Source organism: Lotus japonicus, chromosome 1, assembly GCF_012489685.1.
Source record: "Lotus japonicus ecotype B-129 chromosome 1, LjGifu_v1.2".
Taxonomy (NCBI): Eukaryota; Viridiplantae; Streptophyta; class Magnoliopsida; order Fabales; family Fabaceae; genus Lotus; species Lotus japonicus.
Genome location: NC_080041.1, coordinates 110249216 through 110269161, shown reverse-complemented (window position 1 = coordinate 110269161; position 19946 = coordinate 110249216). Strand labels below are relative to the sequence as shown.

At 39.5% G+C, this 19946-nt stretch overlaps 2 protein-coding genes across 2 annotated transcripts; both read left to right on the top strand.

Annotated features, from left to right (window-relative positions):
• The first annotated feature begins 9803 nt into the window (after nt 1–9803).
• Nucleotides 9804–15688, top strand: LOC130729179 (uncharacterized). Its single transcript, XM_057580831.1, has 8 exons — nt 9804–10576; nt 10668–10791; nt 11684–11816; nt 12356–12392; nt 12488–12725; nt 13348–13455; nt 13538–13635; nt 15197–15688. The coding sequence occupies exons 1-6, from the start codon at nt 10352–10354 to the stop codon at nt 13440–13442; spliced, it is 852 nt and encodes a 283-aa protein (XP_057436814.1). The 5' UTR covers nt 9804–10351; the 3' UTR covers nt 13443–13455; nt 13538–13635; nt 15197–15688.
• A 1146-nt stretch (nt 15689–16834) lies between these two features.
• Nucleotides 16835–19794, top strand: LOC130729178 (SWI/SNF complex subunit SWI3B). The gene is made up of 5 exons (XM_057580830.1): nt 16835–17535; nt 17833–18222; nt 18655–18790; nt 19158–19288; nt 19375–19794. Exons 1-5 carry the CDS (start codon nt 16951–16953, stop codon nt 19561–19563), a joined length of 1431 nt encoding a protein of 476 aa, XP_057436813.1. The 5' UTR covers nt 16835–16950; the 3' UTR covers nt 19564–19794.
• The last annotated feature ends 152 nt before the right edge of the window (nt 19795–19946 follow it).

The following is a 19946-nucleotide window of genomic DNA, read 5'->3' as shown; positions in this document are numbered from 1 at the left end:
AAAGGGGAAAGTGAATTTTCTTCACCAAGACACATACCAACTACCAAGGTAGTACCTAGCTTACATTTCCAAGGACATTAGCTATCCTAGTCTAGTCTGACGCTACATCATGTGGTTCTTGATTTGAATTTTTTAGAGTACGTAAGAAATTATATATAGTGACAAAATATTCATTTTTTTTAGTATAATACACACAATTATTAAAAAATTATTATTTAATTATTACCGGTTGAACCTTGGTTGAACCCCGGTTGAACCTTTAAACCTTAAACCAGTGACTTGACCGGTTTGATGACCGGTCCGGTTTTCTGAACATTGAGTAAGTGAGAAATGGTGTTTAGAGGTGGGATATGGTTTGTGAAGGAAATTTTTCGATCAGGAAATACCAATATTTGTGCAGTCTATTTACCAAAACATGCCACAGTAGGAAGTTATTGATACATTTTTTTTTAATAGGCAATAGAAATATATTGAATGGAAACACAAGGGGTACTTCAACCCAATACAAAGAAGAGAAAGAAGAAGAATTAAAAACCTAAACTAAAGTTCTACCCGCCCAAACCCCTTTGAAAACAGACTTTACACAAGGGCCTCATTAAAACCTAGCAAGGGAAAACCTGGCTAGGAAAAAGAGTATCTGAGGTATAAAATCAAATATGATTTTCAAAGGGGATTACAGAGAAACTTGAAAAAACCCCACCCACAAAGACACAAAACCACACATAGATGTCAAGATCTATTTCCTCCATGCATCCCCTCCCAACTGTGGCTTTTAAGAGATGTGCTCAACACATACAATCGGGTTGTTAACCCATTCATAAAGGGAGCAACTGAAGTCTCTAATCTGTGCCGATAGCCATTGCCACGATTTCACTCGGATACCTTCCATGGTTTTGCTTACCTCCACGACCCCGTTCCGGAATGTAATATCATTGCAAAGGTGCCATAGTCCCTAAACCACTGCGCCCCAAGCTGTTAGCCATACCCTCCTCTGTTTCTAGTTATGGCCCCAGAATTCTTGCTGTATGAAATGAGATTTGCCATCACCTGGCAATACCACACTCACGCCTAGCCATCTGTAAAACTCATTCCAAACTGCAGACGAGAAGCAGCAAGTAAACAGAAGATGATTTGTCGATTCTTCTTCCAAGCCACAAAAAGGACAAACCATGTCCTCTTCCCTATGCAAAACACATTTTTTCCTTAAATTCTGTTTAGTTTGAATTATGTCCCAGCAAACCCTCCAAACAAGTGCCTTAGCATTTGATGGCATCATGGTCTTCCAAATTAGAGCAAAACAAGGGTGAGGATTTTCCGCAATCACTTCCTTCTGATACAGGAATTCATATGCAGATTTAACAGAATAGATTCCTTCTATACCTGGCTACCATTCCCACTTATCTAACCGACCTCTTCTTAACAGCACACCCTCCAACTCCTTGTCTAAATCTGCAAGCTCTATTATCTCCCTGTCCCTTAGCTCTCGATTCCATATTAATTTCCAGTGCCAGACGTTATCCAACCATTCCCCCATATTATTAATGCATTCACTCCTCTGTGCTGGCACCTCATATAAGTTGTGAAATTTTTCCCTTAGAGATGTTCCACCAATCCAAGCCTCATGCCAAAATTCAATTGCATTCCCCTCCCCCACATTCCTTTGTAGAGCTTCATCAAACCATCAAGAATTATTAGTGTTGAAACAAGACTTTAGGGTGTCTTTCCACCACACAGATGCACTTCTTGGAATAGAAGCATGACAACCTTTCACAGGAATGGAATACTTTGCTTTAATCACCTTAGCCCATAGGCTTTGGGAATCAAATAGTAACTTCCATCTCCATTTTCCTAGTAGAGCACCATTAAACCTCCCTCAATCCTTCACCCCTAGCCCTCCGTCCTCCTTTGCTTTACAGATAGTATCCCATTTAACCTATGCCAATTTCCTTTCCCCATCACGACTGCCCCATAAAAAGTTCCTAACTATCCTCCTGCACTCCTTCTGAATCCCAAATGGCATTTTAAAAAGTGATAGATAAAACAAAGGGATGGAAGTCAGCGTACTGTTTATAAGGCACAACCTTCCTCCAAATGAAACATTCTTGTGCCGCCAGTTAGAGAGTCTATTTTTCAGCCTTGAGACTACAGGTTCCCAAAAATGCTTCCTCCGCGGATTACCTCCAATACTCACCCCCAGGTAAGTGAATGGTACCTGCATCAAGTTACAATGTAAGGTGGTAGCTATATTATTCAGTTATCGTTCTTGAAGGTTGATACCTGCGACCCTGCTTTTCCTAAAATTCACCTTCAACCCCGAAGCAAGTTTGAAGCATCGTAATATGCTCTTAATCACAAAAGCATTTCTTATTGATGCTTCTCCTAAGAACAGGGTGTCATCGGCAAATTGTAGGAATGCCACCTCCAATCCATCATCACCTCCAACCCTATATCCCTTAAGCAATTGCAGATTGACAGCTTGTTTCACCAGAGCATTTAAACCTTATGCCACCACTAAGAATAAGAAAGGAGTCATCGGGTCACCTTGACGTAACCCCTTTTCCATTCCAAATTCATTTGTCGGACTACCGTTGACAAGAACAGAAACACTCGCCGATTCAAGACACCCCCGCACCCATCCAATCCATTTGTCGCTAAAATGCATCCTCTTTAGCATGTAATATAAGAAATCCCATCTTACCGAGTCATACGCTTTCTCGAAGTCGACTTTGAAGGTGAGCAATTTCTTCTTCTTGCAGCGTGCATCATGCAGAATTTCATTTGCAAGAATCACACTCTCTAATAGTCTGCGACCCTCCAAAAACGCATCTTGTCCTTCATCTATTACCGATGGTAGTACTCTCTTCAGTCTGTTTGATAATATTTTGGATACTATTTTGTACGCACAGCCCACTAAAGATATGGGCCTATATTCGTTGAGTCCCAATGGATCACCCACTTTAGGGCCAAGAGTTATAAAGGAAGGGTTGCAACCCCTAGGCCAACCACCTTTGCAATGAAAATCCTCCATCATCCTCATCACGTCCGGAGCCAACAAGTCCCAGAATTTTTTCAGAAAGCCGAAACTGAACCCATCCGGGCCAGGGCTTTTGTCCACCCCACAAGCCCACACTGCCTCTTTCACTTCAGCAATATCAAACCCTGATATCAATCTCTCGTTTTCAACTACTGAGATGCACCGTAACGGGACCCGATCAAGATTCGGAGCCAACCAACGATCTTCTCGAAACCTCTCTGCAAAAAAATCTGCCACCCCTTTCTTCACCACCATCGAGTCTTCTTCCCAAACACCGTCAATTGCTAGTCCTGATAAAGAGTTTGATCGCCTACGCTTATTGATCTGAGCATGGAAAAACTTCGAGTTATAATCCCCTTCCCGAATCCATTTGCTTCTTGATTTATGGAACAACAACGATTCATTAAGTCGTAACGCCTTCCACAGATCTTCTTGCGCACTTTGCCTCTTTTTCAACTCCTCCCCATGCAGATTGCCATCTTCTAATAACATATCTAGCTCTGCGAGTTCTTTTGCTCTCTCGTCTACTTTAACAAATACATCCCCATAAACTTCGTTATTCCATACCTTCAGGTTAGTCTTCAAGGCCTTTAGTTTTTCCTTGAAGACGAATGTCCCACAGCCTCTAGCATTGATAGCAGACCAGGAACTCTGAACAAAATTCTTGAACCTATGGTCATCCAGCCACCCTCTGACAACACGAAAAGGTTTTGGGCCCCAATCTTGTACAATATATCTGAGAATTATGGGACAATGGTTCGAGAGGTCTCTGTCCAAGATAAATTGGGTGCCAGTAGGCCACTGGGATTGCCATTCCTGGGACACAATAAACCTATCCAGTTTACTCATTGCTCTGTCGTTAGGGCGATACCACGTGTATTTTCTGCCAGCTGAAGGAACTTCCACCGCCTCCATATTTGAGATAAATTCATTGAAGTCATGCATCTCCCTTCTACCCTGGTCGGACCCCGTATTGATCCCCCTTCGTTCTTCATTCCTCCTTACAGCGTTGAAGTCCCCTGCCACACACCAAAACTGTGATCCCAGTCCCTCTCTCCAATCCTCCAATGCTCGCCACAGAACCCTCTTCTCATGGGCATCACAGGGGGCATACACATTTACCACCCTACACTGAACCCTTTCCCGTCCATAGGTCCCTGTCAACGCAATGAATCTTTCATTCAATACAGATCCTTGGCAAGCAAATGTATCCTTTCTCCAAGTACATAGTAAGCCTCCAGCCCTTCGAATTGCTGGGCTAAACACCCAATCGTTCTCCTCACTACCCCAAATGGTGTTACATAGACCTTGGTTAATGGATTCTAGCTTTGTTTCCTGAATCATCACCATTCCCACCTTGTTCTTTTTAATTAAGTCTCTTAGGCTCCGGATCTTGATCCTGCTGCCGAGACCACGAACGTTATAACTTAATATGATCATGGACAAGGGACATCACCCCCCGCACCCTGGTTCTTCGAATGCTGACTAATATCTTCATCATCGATTCCACAATCCCGCTTCCCCAACTCCACTAGTTTTCTAATTACTTCCTCCTCGTTCCCCTGAGCTGAGGCGCCGATAGATCTGCCAATCTTCCATATTTCCCTAGCTTCCCTCTCGATATTCTCTGACCATCCTTTGCTGATGCTTTATGACATTCCTACATCTGAGAGCGAGTCATTGAGAGAGCCAATAAACTGTCTTACCTTTTTCCTTATCGTCACCGAGTTCAACCCCGAATGACCTCTATGCTTGTTAGATCCTCCTTCCAATTGTCCCTGGTCTCTGAATAACAGAAAAGTTGGTTTCTTCACCCCCTTTCCCCCAAGCGGTATCAGCATGCTTATGGTTGCCTCAGAGTCTGATGTCTCTTCCTGTGTGTTTCTCCTTACAGAATGGGTATTATTTTCCCCTCTAATTCTTCCTGTAGCTGCATTGGTTCTGGATCCCTCATCTGAAACTGGGTTCGTGGGGCTCCTGTTGAATTGAGTAACAGGCCCATGATTCGCATTCTCCTTTTGGGCTAGTGTTTCAGCTAATTGTGCAAAGCCCGGACCAATTGGGCCCAGATTGGGTTCCACCTCCCGGTTCTCATTTGCAAAGCCAAATGTCCTTTCCGAAGATTGGTCGTCTTGAAATTCCAACATTGCCCCTATCAAGTTGTCCTTCCTCGTTTGGATCACCGGCAACTCTTGACCAGTATTGTTCCCAACATCCCCATCATTGTATCCATCATTTATGTTCTCGGAACCAACCCCCTCTACGTCGCCATCATTTGTTTTCTCGATGCCTGTCCCCGATGCATCATCATTACCCTCTCTCCAATTTTCAGGAACCCCATTTATTGCGGCGGCCGGAGCTTCAGGCTTCTCAACTTCCTGGTTGTCATTCTCCCCATCTATCTTCGGTGCATCGGCTGCGTCGCGAAAAGCTCTATCCCTGTCCAAGGAACCATCAATAGAGTCAGACACATCTTCATCCCTTGACCAAGAGAGAGACGAATCATCCTCCGTTTCGTTCCAATGTCCTTGACATGCACAGGGTCTAGCTGGTCCTTCCTCCAACATCCTCACTATGTGGTCGACTCCATTTACGTCTAGCACCCTCATTTCACTTATATCATCAAAATATGGAGTCCGGATCTTAATCCTCGCATACTCTAACCTGTCCTTGGATACAGTTGCAGCATCTAAACCCAAGAGAGTCCCGACCGGAGATACCAGCAGCTTGTAGACACTTTCCTTCCACAGGTGCAAAGGCAAACCCGAACACTGGACCTAAACGATCCGTTGGCTTTGGGTTATTTCCGGGCTCCATGGTCTCAACTGGTTAAAAATATTTTTCAACCATTCATCACCACTTTCTATTACCTCCCGAATATCCTCCCCCCTTTCCCCAGAAATCAAAACCAGATTATTGTTAATCGGTTGAAGTTTTCCTGATATTATTAGGGAATATCAAAGTTCTTTTGTTCCACGATAGATTGATTACTAATATTGCTTTCATTGCTTGCGTTCAAATGTTTCCACCATATGAAAAATATATTAAAAGTGGGAAGCGTACCATGGCCTTAAAGTTTCATATGTCTAGGCCTATGATCTTGTTGAGTGGTCATTTCTGGATAGCTCATTTGGCAGATAGGCTTTCTTTGAAAAATGAGTGTCTCTCATTATGCTATCAGTTTCCCTCTCTCGATTTATCTAAATATTTTATGTAAGGATGTATTATCTCACATTATTATAATGTCTCTATGGACTCATATCCTCATAGTATATATATTTCACGTAATGCAACTATTACTTATCACCTCATTTTTGCATATGATAGCATTATTTTTTCTAGGTCTAGCATTAAGGAGGCTCAAGATTTCCTTTATTCACATACCACTTTGAAAAAAAAAGAATAAAATGACAAAGTCTTTTATATTTACTTCCTTAATTTTTTAAAAGAAATAAACAAATTGCACCGTGCGGCTCTATCTACTGTGAAGATGATGTTTTTTGGCCAGGTACTCTCAATGGAAATTATATTGCTAAGTCAGGCTATGATTTTATCCGGGAGCAAGCTGCTTTGTGTGCTGGTTCATCCTCAGGTAGCATGTTAGCTCCAGCAACCTTCTGGAACAGACTTTGGAAAGTCAAGGCGCTGTCGCGAGTGAAGGAGTTGGTGTGGCGCTTGTGCCGGGGAGCGGTTCTGGTTCGGGGTAACCTCTGTGCTCGCGGAATGGATATTGATTCTCTATGCCCTGTTTGCGAGGTCGGGAAATAGACTTTGTTCCATTTTTTTTTGGGTGCTGCCACGTTGTTCCTTTTTGGTTCGCCTCTTCTTTGAGCTTCAGATTGAATGCTCTCAGTTCAGACCAGAATCAAACCCTTGTTAAGGTTCTCTCCTTGATTTTTTGCAGCGGTGGATGATGAGGCTTTGCAATCTTTGTTCACGGGTTTTGTCACAGTTTGGGAGAGGAGGAACCGTTGGCTTTTTCACGGGGTGAGAGTTGAGATTCCATGGATGCTGCAGCGCTGTCAGCAGTTGTTAGTTCCATCTGGGTTGGTGCGGTTCACTGGCCCAGCTCCGAGATCGTCTTCTCCAGGGGACAGTTGTTGGATTCCGCCGGGTGTGGGGTTGATAAAGCTTAACTTTGATGCAACTTTTGGTGGTGTTCGTGGTGCTGGTTTTGGGTTCGTGGTAAGGGCTGAAGAGAGGTCTCTGTTAGCTGTGGGTTGTGGACCTGTGTCGCGTGCTCCCTCACCTCTCATGGTAGAAATCATTTGCTTTAGGTGAGCAATTCAGAAGGCTATTGATCTTGGGCTCAAGAGAGTCATTTTTGAATCTGATTGCCAAGTTTTGGTTTAGGCTTGACACAATTTGGGTCAGGATATTTCTTATTTTGCGTTTATTTTACGTCATTGTAAGCTTTTAGTTCTGTACTTTGAGAGTTTTTCTTTAGCTTTTGTTAGAAGAATTAGAAATCAAGCGGCTGATTTTGTTGCAAAATTAGCGTATGATTATCCTTGTGTTACTTGGGTGGAGGATGCTTCCCCGGAGTTAGTTGTCTTCCTTCATGCGGATGTATTAGGTGTTGTTATTACTTAATATAAATTCGTTTTTTATAAATAAAAAAAACCCATCTTTTAATGAGTCAAAAATCAAAATGAAGCGGGCCAAGTGAGTTGTATACCCCCCATTCAACCCAAAAAATAGAAAATGGAGGCCCCTACCTATATTACTACCCGTAATCATTGTCTAGTCGTTCTCAATTTCTCATTGTTGTTAACTTGATTAGGATCTACATTGCTCTTTTTTTTTTTGAGTAATTTACTCATCGATTTTTCTTTATGTAGATATGACATCGACGAGGCTCTCAGTTCTCAAATCACCGTTAGAATTTGGATTATATCAACTACTCTAAAATTTTAATTTAAAGATGAGGACTGCTTTAATATTAAAAAACTTAGATACCACAGTTTTACATAACCCTCTCCCCAGATAATAATAAAGGTATGAATTAAAAAATCCAATGGTGATGACCAAATATAAACGTTGCTCACAAGTCACGGAAGTTATTCTGGGATGCAGCATATCCCATCAATTCGTGTCCCAACCGCGTGAGCTTTTGCATTCCTTTGTTAGTCTGTTGACAAAATAATGAGGGTAAGTTCACTAATTCACTAAGTTGACAACAAAAGACGGCCCTATATCTTTTTTTTGTTTTCTTTTTTCTTTTTGAGTTTGAAAAAATGAGACAAACAACTATTTCCACGTAATTTCCCTCGACTATAGAATAAAAATAAGATAGATTTTTTTTTTAGAAAGATGAAATATATTCAATAGAAGATGGGGAAATATGCAGATACACAATCCTCCTCAAAGAGACCAAAAAACTAACACAACCATAGAAAAACCAACCTCAAAGCCTTAAAAGCCTAAAAAACTACCCAAAGAAACAACAAAGCCCCAAAAAGATAGAAATTTTATGTACATGTCAATTTAGAAAAGTTATACATACCAACATGTTGTTTGTTCAAGTGGTACATATTTAATTTCTTTTAAGACAAAGTCTCGAGTTTGAATCTTACAGATGAATAAGATCCCTAATGTGAGAGTCAGACCCATTATAATGTGAATATACTCGACTCGAACGATTACCCACTGTAGAAGATACATTGAAAAAAATTAATGTACCATTGAGTAGTTGGTTCAAGTGGGAGTCAGATCCACCATAATGTGGATATGCTTAGCTCGAACATGATTGTCTTGTGGATCGGCTTATGAGGATTCCAAAACATACCTCAATTTGAGTTGAGAAGGGAGGTGGATGCATCCACATTGAAGATGGAAGCGACAAAGATGGTGGCGACATTGACTAAGGACGAGAGAGGTGACTTACGTAGGAGCGATAGCCTGAGCCAGTGGGTGGGGGATGGCGCCAACTTTCAAGGTGGCGCATGGAGGGTGAGGATTCACGGTGCCAAGGACGATGGTTGCGGAGCCTACGAAGGCGAATTGTTGTGAAACATCTTGAGGAGAGGTGACGGTGGAGGTCAGCAACAAATGAAGGCCGGGTAGCGGCGGTGGCCAAAAGAAAGGAGATAGCAAAAAAACTAATTTATTTGTATAATAGTACCACCTAATGCAAGGGGAAAACCTAAGAAAGTAGGAGAAGACTAAGAGCCTTCCAAGTGGATGAAGAAATCCCTCTTCCCCCACACAAATGGAAGGAGCTCTAAGAGGATAACAAAATTATGTTTGTGAAACCCAAGCGAAATGGACTACTCTCACCATTCATCTATATGAGCATATATCTTATTTCTCCATTTAGTGTTCATCCTTTATTATGGATGTACAAAAGATATTGATGGACATTGAAACAATAAAACTCACTCTTGAACAATGACAATTCTGAACCGGTATAAAGTGAATGACGATAAAAAATTATTATAAAAATGAGGTGTTAAAGAGTGATTTGCACTATTTATTTATGTTTGTGAATCATTACAATTGGATGTAAGCTTATTTGGGATTTCAACATACCATTTTCCAAACAGACTTCCAACACAGTTGTGGAAAATCTTATCTATTAAAAAAATCAGTGATAATATCCTTTACAGGTATATTTATTCAAAAATTATATTCATGAAATATTATTCAAAAAAACAATTTAAAGGAAAACAGAAAAGAAGGAGGAGGACGTGGGTGGGTCCCATATGAGCACCATCTCAGGCTGTCCGGTTGGGTTGGGAAATGCGAAGTCTCGAAGAAAACACGAGTCAGTGACTCTGGCCTGGCCCTGCCTTTTCTTTTTCCTCAATTTCCCCCATTTTCTCTCTCTCTCTCGCCGTCAGTTACTCCTCCTCTTCGCTGTCGTTTCAATTCATTCCTGCTTCTTCTCCTTCAAATCCAAAATCCTAAATCAATCACAACATGAATCACTCCCACTCTCCTCCCCCTACATCATCATCATCATCACCATCACCAACAACCATCATCATTCATTGATCCCAAAACCAAAAACACACCCTCTTCTTCTTCTTCCACTGTATATACTACTACTACTACTTAAGATTCTTTTTACTCTTACCACCATCATCACACCATCCTATTCCTTTTCCCACCACCCACCTTTCTCAATTCTAGGGTTTTCACTTTTCACTTTCATTTCGTTAGGTTTCCTCCTCCGTCACCCTCTCTCTCTCTCTCTCCACTTCATGTGGATACTTGTTCCTCTGCTTATGATCTGAATTCAGTACGATTGATTTCTGTATTCATTGTAATTGGGGTGAGGGGGAGAGTGGTGATTGATTGATTGATTGTTGATTAATGGCGTACCAGGCGATTCAGGGTTCGAGTTCAGGATCGAGTTCGGGGTTTCAAATGGTGAATTCTCCGTTCGGTGACACCACTTTCACCAAGGTCTTCGTTGGTGGATTGGCTTGGGAGACTCAGAGTGAAACCATGCGTCGTTACTTTGAGCAATTCGGGGAGATTCTTGAGGCGGTTGTGATCACTGATAAGAACACTGGGCGATCCAAAGGCTATGGTTTTGTGAGTATTTTTGTTATTCCATTTTTCTCCTTTATTCTGCATGTAGAATGACTGGGTTTGTATCTCATCTGCATGGAATTGGAGGGTATAGGTGACTTTCCGGGATCCCGAGGCTGCAAGGAGAGCCTGTGCTGATCCAGCTCCTGTCATTGATGGTAGAAGGGCTAATTGTAACTTGGCTTCACTTGGTCGACCACGCCCACCTCTTCCCTATGGTATGGTATTATTGAATTTCTTAACTATGCCTAATTGCTTGTTTGAAAATTCTTACAATTAGTTCTAAAGTTAAAATCAATTTTAGAGAGAAATTTGTGAGAGTACTAGTAGCTGAAATGCTTGAATTATAATGAGAAAAGAGAAGTTAATCAAGTGTGGATTTCCGTGCTTCCAGACTCTGGTTTTAGGGGAGAATTGAATTGATTGATTCAGACACTATGATTGATACATGTTATGAGGGGCATGCTAAAATTTAATTGTGAACTCGGGTTTTTACATTGACTGATTTTTATATCATTTAATTATGTCACTTCAGCATTATTGTCGTTTGTGGTTCTTATTGTTATTCATTATTATTGGAATGGAATCCCGCACTGGCATGCCTCTGTTATCCATTTCTCTATTATTCATTGTATATCTCCTGCACTGTTAAGTTTACTTTTCTAACCTGCTGCGTTCATCTGAAAAAAACAAACTTATTCTTGTATTAATTACTCCAACCATATCTACCTTCCATACATTTCATTTGTCTGTTATCACAACACAGGTCACATCTATGACATAACTTTATTCTCTTCCTTTCTCATTGTGTTGATTTTGGGTGTCTGAAACCATGGATAATATCTCCTAACCATTACTGTTCTTGTATAAAATGAAAGGCCTGGGTAATTTATGGACCGCAATTAATTATTAACTTATGTTCCTGTCCTGTCACGTGAAATGGAATCTGTCTTTTAAACAGTCTTTTGGTTTTGCTTCAACAATTTTGTTTAACTCAAGCTAATATTTTTCTGTTCTTGACATGTTTAGAAGTCTGCTGTAGCGTAAGCATTTTATGTTACAGTTCTTACCTACTTTCATCTTTTGATTGCTTCTGTTGTCCTTTTGTAGGTCGGATAAGACCAGCCTCCCATTATGTTGGAAGTTTGCAACCAGCACGTGGTTCTTATGTTGGAGGTTTTGGCTACCAGCAGCAGCCACTTTCCTACGGCTATCAACAAGGATTGGTATATCCTCCTTATGGGTAAGTGGGCTGACGTTGCACATCACTGCAAACTTAGAAGATGTAATTTCAATGCTCATAAATATTCTCTCGTCTTTTCTTGATAATTGTAAGTGTTAATACTTCCTACTTTAATATCTGTAGTATTGCTATTACTACACTCATCATCAACTCATATTTTTTTGTGACTGTTAAATAATGGTGATCTGATGACCATTAAGGTCAAGTAGACGCATATCCATGCAAGGGCCTGTTTAATCCTCATTATTTCTTTCTGTGGCAATCTACACAACTGTGGCAATCTACACAAACCAATCCCAACACAGTATCCTCGTGGTAGTGGTTAGTTAGGAGGGAAAAATCTCGAGAGTGAGGGATTTGGTCATTACTTGTCCATTATATCAGGAGAACCTATTTCAATTAGATTTCATAAACTTATTTATCTCCATGCGTGTGACATGTTCCTAACTACATTTGCATTGTGCATCAGGATGTATTACACCAGAATCATGCTATAGAGGTGATCTTTTCAACATTATGTGGTTGTTTTATCTTTGCAGGTATACGACGTATGGACCTGAATACATCTACCCACAGGTCGATTGTTTTTTCTTTTAAAATTGGCTTAAGAAGAATGTTATATTTTTGTGTGTATTGCTGACATTTTAACCTTCTGCTATCTTGTCTAATAGAATGTGTACAACCCATATGTGGGTCAGCAGTACCTTCAGATATATGGAGTGCCTGGGGCAGTGAACACTACTGTTTATCCTTATGGACAATTGGGTCAGACTATTCCTAGTGGTCACGGTTATACAGCAATGCCAGGTTATACTGTACCAGCTCATCAGATTGTGCCGTACGGCGGATCCAGTGTTAATTCCATAACAACTTCACCTATGCCTGCCATTCAAGCATCATATCCTAGTGGTATAGTTATCTGCTCTGAAGAATCACTATTTTTGACTTAAGCTCTGCCTTTTTGTTGCCTTCGGAACATGCATTTTACTTTTAAAATGTCTCAATTTTAATTCATGCTGCCTTACTTTTCCTGTCATTGAAAGACTGCTAATTCATATTTGATGTAGTATCAACATCCATCTTCGGTGGGCATTCTTTGAGAAACAAATGCCCATATGTATTGGAAATGACATCCCTTAGAAAACACTTCAGCAAGTAATCATTTAAGTCTTAACAAGCATTGACATGTCAAGACTGCATAGACTCCTGCAACGAGATTAATAGATTTATCAAATGCATATGTATGCAATTAGAGCTGTCAAACCTAGAATTATGTACAAGATTAGGAGTATAGTACTTTTTAATTGAATGTGGAAGTTTTTGATGAAAAAGGGTAAGTTTTTTTTTTGACAGTAAAAAAAAAGAAAAAGAAAAAAAAGGGTAAGTTGTAGTTGTGGTGGATGGCTAGCAACAAACCTGTAAAGAATAAGTTATACTTGTTTCATATGGAGAATTGTTATAAAATGTATATATAGAATGAGGCGTTAAAATACCCATACCACATCTTTTACAAGTGTGTTGGCTCTTTCAGGAATAGCTTCACCAGTTCCAGGCCAACCCCAATTTATTGTTCCTGCTCCTTCTCAATTTATGCAAGGTGGTGGTCATGACCAAACAGCCGGGTGAGGGGACGAATAAGGTTTGGGCTCTTCACCAGCATCTTAATCTCCTTGTCTTTTATGTCCAGCATGAATTTATGTTTTGAAACTACTCTGTTGCAGATATCCATAGTTTGCAGCAGGTCTAAGAGCAGTGGAACTCTACTTGAGTGGCAGGCTTCCAATCTAGCCTTGCAAGTTAATTATTCTGCATTCTAGAGGTTTGTTGCTTTGCTTACATTGCCTTAATGACAGATGTTAGAAATGATTAAAGCTGAACATGAGCATATTGTAAGTTTTTTTTTTGGCTCAGGAAGCAGAGCTTATGAGCCATTGAAATATATTTGGCTACTTATATGTTTATAAGTCTGTTTTCCTGCTTTTGTTTTTTCAGTTTGTATTCGATGCACCAAAAAGTAAAAACAAAACACAATTAAGCCAAACTTTGAGCTGAGTAGCAGCTTGAAAGGTTGAGTGACTCATGAACTGAGTAAAAATTTCATGAACTAACCTAGGCTCATTTCCAGCCGTACTTAATTGCAAAGTTGGCTGAGCACCAACGACGAGCACCAATCCTTACCGCTGTTTTTAAGTAAAAACAGGAAAAATATAATTTTAGTGGTGCCAGCTTGAGGAGGCATAAAAATAGAATCTCGGTGATCATAATTGCTTGACCGAATAACCTGTAACAATGATATAAATACCATTGAAGAATGAATAGAATTCATCGCTTTCTGCATTCTTTTCAGTTTTTACTTCACACCAAGCTTCCAATATTGACCTTGACCATGGCCTCCCTCCCTCCTCCCCTTGCATCATTTTTCCTTTATTTTCTTTGATTACCATGACCATAGCCAATCATATTGATGTAAACACAAAATGCACACCATTTTCGTGTCATAATTATTTTAAATACAATCTAACGTATCCTTTTTGGCACAATGGTCAACCGGATAACTATGACATATTGATGTAGACACATAATGCAGTGTCATAATTATTTGAATACAATCTAACGTATCTTTTTGGTAAAAAATGATACGTTGGATTGTATTTAAAATAATTATGACACGAAAATGGAGTGCATTCTGTGTCTACATCAATGTGATTGGCTATGGTCATGGTAATCAAAGAAAAATAAAAGAAGAAGATGCAGGGAGAGAAGGGAGGGAGGCCATGGTCAATATTGGAGTTTTGACGTGAAGTAAAACTGAAAAGAATGCAGCGATGAATTCAATGGTATTTATACCATTGTTGCAGGTTATCCTGTCAAACAATTATGACCACTTAGATTATATTTTTATGTCCCCTCAAGCTGGTACTAAAATTATATTTTTTTTGTTTTTACTTAAAAACAGCTGTAAGGATTGTTGCTCGTCCTTTCTGTTTCGCTGGTGCTCTGAATTATAATATTGCAAAGTTGGCTCTGAAATATGGTTTTGGACTTTCCCAACTCCAAACCTGTCATGCACTTAGCAATTGGAAAATGTCTAAGTGGATTTTATCAAAAGCTATTTAGACACAAGTTTATTGATGTGCAATTTACTCTTTTTGTATCTTAAATGACACAGGGTCTTGCAGTAGTATTTAGCCTTCTGTTATATACTGCTACACTTCATTTCAGCATCCTTCTATTGCTTTCGATTAGCACGATTAACATCATAAAGGTTTAATTTTTGCTTACCAAATACAGGAAGTTGTATCCCTAAATGGATTGTTCTGTGTTAGTATGAAATGGAAAACATTGGCATTGGAGCTCTTAACAAATTTGCTATGGTGCAGGTCATATATAGTCATGCTCACCAAGCTGTGTTCGAGTCGCTTCGATGGCAAAGGAAATTGGAACATGTTCACACTAGTGTATTTATACCTAATACTACCCGTACTCAGGAAGAGTGGCGGCAGTATTGGATCAATGGGTGTTGGAATGGGTTTCTGGCAGCCATGTAGTAATAAACTTGTGTAAAAAGAAAATGGTGTCCGAATCAAAATATGATTCTTTGTAGTCTTGTCCAGCATTGGGTTTGTAGATAGTTGTCAATGTTAGTGAATTGTGTGGCGATGGAGGGTCCATCACATTGAATGTAATTTTTGTGCATAGTAGTTGTCATAGGTTCTACAAGAAGACAGGGGTGTAATTTTATTATTTCAAAAACCTGCCGTTTATGCAGGGTAGAACCATCAGTATTTTCCATTGGAGAAGGTTGCAGTGGTTCTATGATGTTATATATTACCTTCATTCAGCATGGTCATATGATAAAACATTTTCTTCAATTCTTTAAGGTGCTCAACAGTAGTCATTAAACTGTATATTTTCTGATTTCTCTTGACATGTCAACTGCTTTTTAATATCCACCAATTATGGTAATTCAATCGTCTAATTGTTGGTGATCCAATTTGGTTGGAATTACTAGAGCCAGTTGCCTAAGAACGGTTTCTATCTCTGGTTATATCATAATTAACATAATCCTTATGCTATGATTGTTTGTAAGTTGTAACTATAGGGGTTATTCGCTAATTATTTTCCACTTTGGTACGAGTTTTTTTTGCTTATACATATTTTGCTTATTATGCATAGTGAAATTTAGTTAAAATACCTGTGATCAATGTTTTTCTTGGTTTAGCTCATTATTTTGATTCTCATTGTTGTCAGCAAGGTAAATCAAGTTGGAGGTGCTCAGGTGCAGCCACTGATATCACATGTGATCAATATTTTTGTTGGAGTAAATTTCATTTGTAATAGAGCTGATGAAACTTCGGTTAGTATGTGATTTCGGTCTTCTTAGAGCTAATCAAGCTTTTGAAGCTGCTATATGGAACGAAAGATCATACATATTGCATTAGTGAAAATGGACCAACCGGTGTGGTTTCCGGTCCCTCATCTCTTAATTTTCCTTAATGCTGCTCACTGGCTCCACTACTCAGCCACAAACTTTTCTATCTCTCCTTCTGCACAATGGTTCCTGCTCCATCGCAACTGTTACCCTAGTTAATTCACAATTAAATCAAACTCTCGAATAAAAGAGAAACTAATACCCTCAACAAATCAATCATCTTCGCATGAGGGCGAGAGAATTTCTCTCGTACACGACGGTATATCTTAAGACAATATGTATAACTTACATTTTTTTCTAAATCATATGAGACAGCCTTTTTTTTAAAGACACATGAGACAATCTTGTTTAATGCCTTAAGTTTTTTCTTCAAGATTTACAATTAACAGAGGAAAAGGTTATATTGTTGAATTCACATTTTAAAATTTAATTTTGTACATCTCAAAACAACCCCAACCTATTTAAACTTAATTTTTTTTTTGTCAATCTTAGGCTTTGTCATAACAATTTTGTCTTATGACACATGGTCAACATGTCCAATAAAAAACCATTGATATGGTTTTCTTCAAAAGATTATAGGCCAAGATTATATTCATATATTTTCTTTGAGATATAGTCCTACTTTTGGAGTTGATATATAATTTTCGAAGATCCGTTGCGCGATTGTAATTAGCATTGGGCGGGCAAAAGGGGGTAAAATTGATGGCGACAAAGTCCCCAACCACCGCCACTGAACCTCCTCCGTCTTCCTCCGCCGGAACACCTCCACCACCTCTCCCTCCTCCTCCTCTTCACCAACCACAGCCAGCGAAACCCGACGCCCCACCGTCGGAACCCAAACTCTCCGCCACTCCAGACGCTAACGTAATCCTGGTCCCCAGCCACTCCAGATGGTTCTCGTGGGATTCAATTCACCAATGCGAGGTTCGTCACCTCCCTGAGTTCTTCGATTCCTCTTCCAAGAGCCCTAGGGTTTACAAATACTACAGAAACTCCATCATCAAGTACTTCCGATACAATCCCAATCGGAAAATCACCTTCACCGATGTCCGCAAAACGCTCGTCGGAGACGTCGGTTCAATCCGCAGAGTGTTCGAGTTTCTTGAAGCGTGGGGTTTGATTAACTACCACCCCTCTTCGTCGTTTAGCAAACCCTTCAAGTGGGATGATGAAGATACCAAGGTTGATTCTGCTGAACCTCCTCCTCCTCCTGTTCGTGAAACCGCTAAGAGAGTCTGCAGTGGCTGCAAAGCCCTCTGCACCATTGCTTGCTTTGTCTGTGATAAGGTTTTATATTCTCTCCTTCTCCTTCTATGAATAGCATGTTTGTTTGGTCTCATATAGTTAATTGCTCTAGAATCTAGAATCACTTCTAGTTAGGAAATTATAACTTTATTTTATAGCATGATTGTTTCCGCGGTGAAATGTTTTAGAATCACTCGACGTTTTAGCTTATGAGTAAATTGTGAAACCATAGATGCTATTAACTTCTGAATAAGAATGCCTTAGTATTATATGCCAATGGTCACAGAGACATAGCATTGAAGTGGAAATTGAAGTGTTTTGTGGTTTTTGTTTGTGTAGTATGATTTGACTCTGTGTGCGAGGTGTTATGTTCGGGGCAACTATAGAGTTGGTGTGAGTTCGTCGGATTTTAAGCGAGTGGAGATAAGTGAGGAGACGAAGACGGAGTGGACTGAGAAGGAAACCTTGAATCTTGTAGAAGCCATTTCGCATTATGGGGATGACTGGAAGAGGGTATCTCATCAGGTTGTTGGCAGGACGGAGAAGGAGTGTGTTGCTCATTTTCTGAAGCTTCCTTTTGGGGAGCAATTCCTAGGCTCTGCTGTGAGTGATGATGGTTGTGAGTTGAAACAGCATGCTGATGAATCGGAAACTGTTGCCTCCGCTGAATCTAATAAGAGAATGCGTCTCACACCTCTTGCGGATGCAAGCAATCCTATTATGGCTCAGGTACTTTCTTGGCTTAAAAGAATAAATCTTTACTTTAATTTATTGTTTTTTGTGGAAGGAAAAACTGAAGCTCTTTTTGTTTATATAATGCAATAAAGAATCATGAAAAGCTTTCCAAATTTCTTTCTAGTGGCTGTGTCTTCATAATCATTGTATTTGGTTGTTAATTACTATACTCTGACTTGGCGTCTTGCCGTCTTATATTTTTCCCTAGGATAGAGACTGTTCGGGGTGGCTTTGTGGGTTGGTTTTGCGATTCATTTAGGTGAAGGGCTTAAGATGTTTTCACTTAGGAATTGACCCATTCTTTATTCTAGGTGCTGCAGAATACTGGTCAATAGAAGTAGTTTACATATGTCTTGGTTAAATTTTTAACATGGTTCATGATAGATGAACTGCTGAATGAAGAATGACTTCTTTATAATCTTGCAGGCTGCTTTCCTGTCTGCTTTGGCAGGGCCAGAGGTTGCACAAGCTGCTGCTCAAGCTGCACTGACAACTTTGTCCGACGTTTACAAGTCAACTAGAATAAATTATCGGTCACTTCCAAAGAATACATTGCAGCAAGGTGAGAATCATGGATGACTCAATTAGTTGTTATAGGCTTCTGAATGAATTGAGCTGTCAACGGTCTTAAACAGGGTTTATCTGGAGATAGATTGACCAATCCTCATCATGTACTTGATGTATTAATCGGAGTGGTTTTGAATTCTGAACGTTGTTTTGCAAGTGATCTTCAGTAAACCTCTTCATGGTGCATCAAATTTATCGTTTACTTTTTTCCAGTGGCAAATGGGCATTTATACCCTGTTAGAAATTTCATATATTAAGCCTTCTTTAGTAATTGTTACATGTTCTTTGTGGTTAAATAGAAAGTATAATTTATTTTTAAACTCAATTTCCTCAGTAGAGTGGTGGCTTTATGTTCTATGCAGATGCTGGTGTCGCATCTAATGGTGGTAATAATTCAGATTCATTGCAAGGAGCTCGATTGAATGCAAGTTTACAGCTTGAGAAGGATGAATCAGATGTGGAAAAGGCAATTTCTGAGATTATAGAAGTTCAGGTCTGTCCTATTTTAAATTGTTTGATGGTGTTTACACTTGTAAAGTTTAAAAATCTTGACTAAATGTTGGCTATTCTGTTATGTAGATGAAAAATATCCAAGACAAGCTTGTTCATTTTGAAGATTTGGACCTGCTGATGGAAAAAGAAAGGCAGCAGTTAGAGCAAACGAAGAATATGTTTTTCCTTGATCAGCTTACTCTTTTATTTCAAAAACCATCTGCACCAAAGACTGGAGAATATCCACAAGGCAATCATGTAAAGACGACGACTTAAGGAATGAAGAGTCTTAACAAGTTATAGATCTTAGGTTTAGCTAGTGTGTTATCATGGACTCAAGTTGCTTTGGCTGCAAAAGTCCCTACAGTATTTGTTCATTATTCTGTAACAGTTAAGTTAGCTTGATGTAAACTCTTCTTTTGAGATTAACTATTTTTAGAAGTAGTAACTTTAACACATGTGTCAAGATATCTTTTAATTTATTTATGATTTCTATTTAATCTTGAATGAGACTATACTCTTCTTTAGAGTTCAAAGTAAAGAGTTCATTTATTTTTAATTTTGTTGAGAGATATGATAATGTTATGTTATTGCATTTCATGTTACCTGATTTCCTTCAATCCCATTTAATTTTATTCCACTTATCGTCAAATATCCTT